This window comes from Trachymyrmex septentrionalis, unplaced genomic scaffold (assembly GCF_001594115.1).
Source record: "Trachymyrmex septentrionalis isolate Tsep2-gDNA-1 unplaced genomic scaffold, Tsep1.0 scaffold62, whole genome shotgun sequence".
NCBI lineage: Eukaryota > Metazoa > Arthropoda > Insecta > Hymenoptera > Formicidae > Trachymyrmex > Trachymyrmex septentrionalis.
In genome coordinates, this window is record NW_017305800.1 from 1,374,016 (window position 1) to 1,378,277 (window position 4,262).

A 4,262-nucleotide genomic window follows, 5' to 3' on the forward strand; every position below is an offset into this window, starting at 1 on the left:
CTATTTAATACAATGCAAACAAAAACGGAGAGTTTGTATTGTCAATAATTGAGGCGAAGGAAGGGTGTAATTGACATGTAAAAATGGAGGGAAAAAAATTATTGGTCGATTGATATCTTTTCTATAACGTTTGTTACTTCATGTTATATTTGTCCCTGATCTCCCCTACTCTGCACATCGAAGGTGATTATTACCGATCGAAGAGTGACCATGGTTACTTTAGGACTAACAATTGACCACTTATTGTTTCAATGCTGCAATTGCTTGCAGTTTTAAATGGAAACTGGCCGAATGTAGATTGATGAAGAATCCTTATCAAATAATCTCGCAGGCTACATACAGAAAGAAATTCACACAGTAAAGCTTGTGTTAACGCTAAGGTGTAAAGAGTAATCATTTTTGAACAGTGCAATCTAAGTTGTTATATGATATAAGTTGTTGGGAACTTCTGTTCTACCGATAACGACAAATATGTCATTGAAATTTCAAAGATATATTAAGTGCAAAGTGTGGCAAAAATGGCAGCTGTTCCATGCTACGGACTTTCAATCGCTTATGTATCCTTGCTTCACCTTTTGCCGCATATTCGGATTATTTCCGTATCGCATCAACGCTTCAACTTTTGAAACTACAAAGCAGCTCTATTTTTGGACAACTTTCATTACTTGCATTTTCTGTATTTATGAACTAATAATACTGTACTGGATAAACATTACTGGGACGATCAATTTTGTTATCATACCTGTAACTTTTGAACGTAATTGTTTTTTTATACTCGGCGGATTTATCAGGATTGTTACGTACATTTTAAACGGTCCTCGGATGCGCTTACTTCAAAATGTAATGGAAATCTCTTTAAGACTGTCTCCTGATTCGTACCGAAAGCTTTCTAAACTGATTCACGCTAAAGATATTTTCGGTTTCTTCTTTCTAGTTGGACGAATAACATTTTATTATTATATAATAAATTTTGGTATCATAGACAAGATTCTCGTACTATATATCACCTTTACAGTATTTCAAATGGATATGTTGTATATAAATTGTGTATGCGTATTAAAAGCCTGTTTTAAGGAAGTCAACGATAATTTGAAGAATTTGCGGAAGCTCGTGGTGAACGACAAACCACATCTTTTGAGAAGAATTTATCATGAGCAGAGAAATCCATTCTTACTAACAAAACTTCAAGCTTTGAGAAAACAGCATTTGATGATCAGTGACACAGTGCAAATGTTGAATACGACTTTTAGTCTACAACTTCTTGCTACCATAGTTCTGACTTTTGCTGAGCTTACCTTTTATCTATATTTTTATATCATTTATTGGGAAATTAACATGAAAAACCACATGTTTTATGTAATGATATATATAATATCTTTGATGTATTATTGCATCAAAATATCATTGATGGGATGGGCTTGTGATACAGGCAAGGATGAGGCTATAAAGATTGGTACCAACGTTCATGAAATACTAAACGATACTATCGATGAACAAATCAAAGATGAAGTAAATAAAACAATAAAATTTTATTTGTACATTTTTTTGAAGATATTTCGCGTGTCAAATTTTACATATTAAATCTGTGCAGTTAGTAATTATTTCTTAATTTTGTACTTAATTATCTTCTAATCTGATGTTTTGTAGTTGCAGCTGTTCTCCATGCAAGTACTGAATCGGGAAAATACATTTTCCGCTAAGGGTCTTATATTAGACGCAACGCTTCTCGTTGCGGTGAGTCAATAATTATTTGTTTTAGGTAATGTGTATTGCTTATTTATATATAATTTTAATTTTAGATAGTGAGTAATATTACTACATATCTATTAATTTTAATACAATTTTTAATTACTGATAAAGTTTGCAATAAAAAGGTTACAAACGATACCACGTAAACAATCTAATTAAGAGAAGATAATCAAATCAAATAAAGAATATATATTTAAATATAAAAACGTATTCTTTTGTGTATGTTTTAGCATTAGATACATGTGAATGTATGTCAAATACATAAATATATTTGTAAGAAATATTGTCTTACTAATATGATAACTTGAGTTTAAAATTTATTAACGATTACCTTTGATTAATCTTATCTAATATCTATATAAATCAATTCAGATTTGCTATACTTTTATTTTTTCCACAACATTAACGATAGGAAAGGAAATATATTTTTAAAATGGACTTTATGATTAAATTTTTTATTTTTGTAAACAGCTTATTAAATATTTTTTTGCATTTTGAGCTAATTTATTTATTAACGATGATTAAAAGACATTTTATTGAAATGTAATGCGATTGATGAATTAACGTAATAACATTCATGTCTTTTGTCATTGCATTCTTTTATTATTGCTGAAATAAAAAAAATTAATCATCCTGCACACAATCTATAAATTATGATCTATTACACATTTCATCGAAGAGAATATGTTGATTATCTTGAATATAAATAAGTAGTTATATAGATTATGATCTATTAAAAATTTTACCAAGAAAAATATGTCGATCAGTTTTAATCTAGATAAATAGTTAGATTAATCACATAATCAATAGCACTGTACTTTGATTCTGAATAACTCTACCTTAACAACTAATAAATAACAGTCTGTTACAGTTTTTGAGAAATTTAAAGTTAAAATGCAATTTTTAGTAGTAAATCTTTTCTTTAGAGAATAAGTTCCTAAGGGACTACTTTCCGTCTGACTTTCCACACAAAGCGAGGTCTACTCCACCTCCGCCCCGCCTAGAGATGTTCAATTTTCTATGTAAAACGAGGTCCATTCCACTTCTCCCCTGTTTAAGGACGTCCGACTTTCTACGCCCACGCAAAGTGAGGTCCACCCCATTTGTTTCTCTGCTTAGGAGCGTCCGACTTTCTAGGCCGGGAGGTATGATGTAGATGATCTCATTTTGCATGGAAAGTCTGACGTTCTTAGACGTAGAAAAAAACTGAATGGAGACAAAGTAACATCTTGTCACTCATTAACATGTTACTACATGCTCATTTAACTTACAATCATAATAAATTTTATATCTATCTTCAAGTTTAATGTTTATTTAATACAATGCAAAAAACCGGACAATTAGAATGAAAAGATATACAATTGAAATTGATACTAAAAACTTACTTTTGATGTATTTTTGATAAAATAGTAAAATTCCAAGAATCGCTTATTTATACATATGTATTACTATTATTTATACGTCAATAACTGAAGTGAAAAAGAGGTGTGATCGACATATAAAAGTGGAAGACGTAATTTATTGGTTAATTGATACTTTTTTTTTTGTAACATTTGTTACTTTCGTCCCGTGTTACATTTGCCCCTGGTCTCCTTTACTTAACATTACATTTTAGCTTACGTATTGATAAAAACTTGGACGAATTTATGTTCCTTTGAAGTCTACTCTGCGTGGATTGGTACCAAAAGTATTTCGCTTTTTTATTTATAAAAAACGTGCTTTTTACGATGCGTTTGCATAAGCGCCTGGAAAATAAATACACACAAACACGCACGCGTTATAATATATTATATGTTTTAAATTCGCCTCACGAATGTGTTCCTTAACATTTCAGATTTACCCTTCCATATTCACGAGTGCAGGTCACGAGTGTGCTTTCCTTTTTTTTTTTATTGCCGTCTCTCAATTTGCATATTTCGTGTCTCTCAAAGTATCCGTGTCGCGGAATTTGGTTTCCTTCGAAAGAAGTGAGCGGATGTTGTACTACTCTATGCCAACTAGTTCCCTGATGCGTTAGCAACGTTCGTTACAACATTAACGTCGCGGATGTTGGTGGGAAATACAACCTTCCGCCGTCAGAAATACAAACATCAGGCCGATTTATTCATTAGATACAACAAATATAATGCCTAAAAACTCACAAGTCTATCCAATTTCCAAACAGAAATCTCTGTTGAAGTATAATATGTAAAATAAAAAAAGAAAAAAAGAGATTAATAAATTACTTTATAAAACAATTTACAATAAATTACATATTGTCTGTTTTTAACAACTTCCAAAATTTAAACAATAAACATTTTAATCATAAGGTGCTTAAATGAGAAAAATATCTAATTAACAGTTGCTACTATTTCATTCAAATAAAAAAGAACCTGATAGGTTTGGCGAAAAAGTTATGAGCCATTAAAATAGTAAAAACCGTGATTTGTGTTCGTATTGCATTTGATCTAATGCCGTGTGTATATCGTAGACTGCACATAAAGACACGTTCTTAATAAAACGCGCGAAGGCAA

At 30.9% G+C, this 4,262-nt stretch overlaps 1 protein-coding gene across 1 annotated transcript; it reads left to right on the forward strand.

Moving 5' to 3' along the window:
- The first annotated feature begins 471 nt into the window (after nucleotides 1-471).
- LOC108752719 (putative gustatory receptor 28a) lies at nucleotides 472-1,895 on the forward strand. Its single transcript, XM_018493751.1, has 3 exons — nucleotides 472-1,509; nucleotides 1,648-1,734; nucleotides 1,800-1,895. Exons 1-3 carry the CDS (start codon nucleotides 472-474, stop codon nucleotides 1,893-1,895), a joined length of 1,221 nt encoding a protein of 406 aa, XP_018349253.1.
- The last annotated feature ends 2,367 nt before the right edge of the window (nucleotides 1,896-4,262 follow it).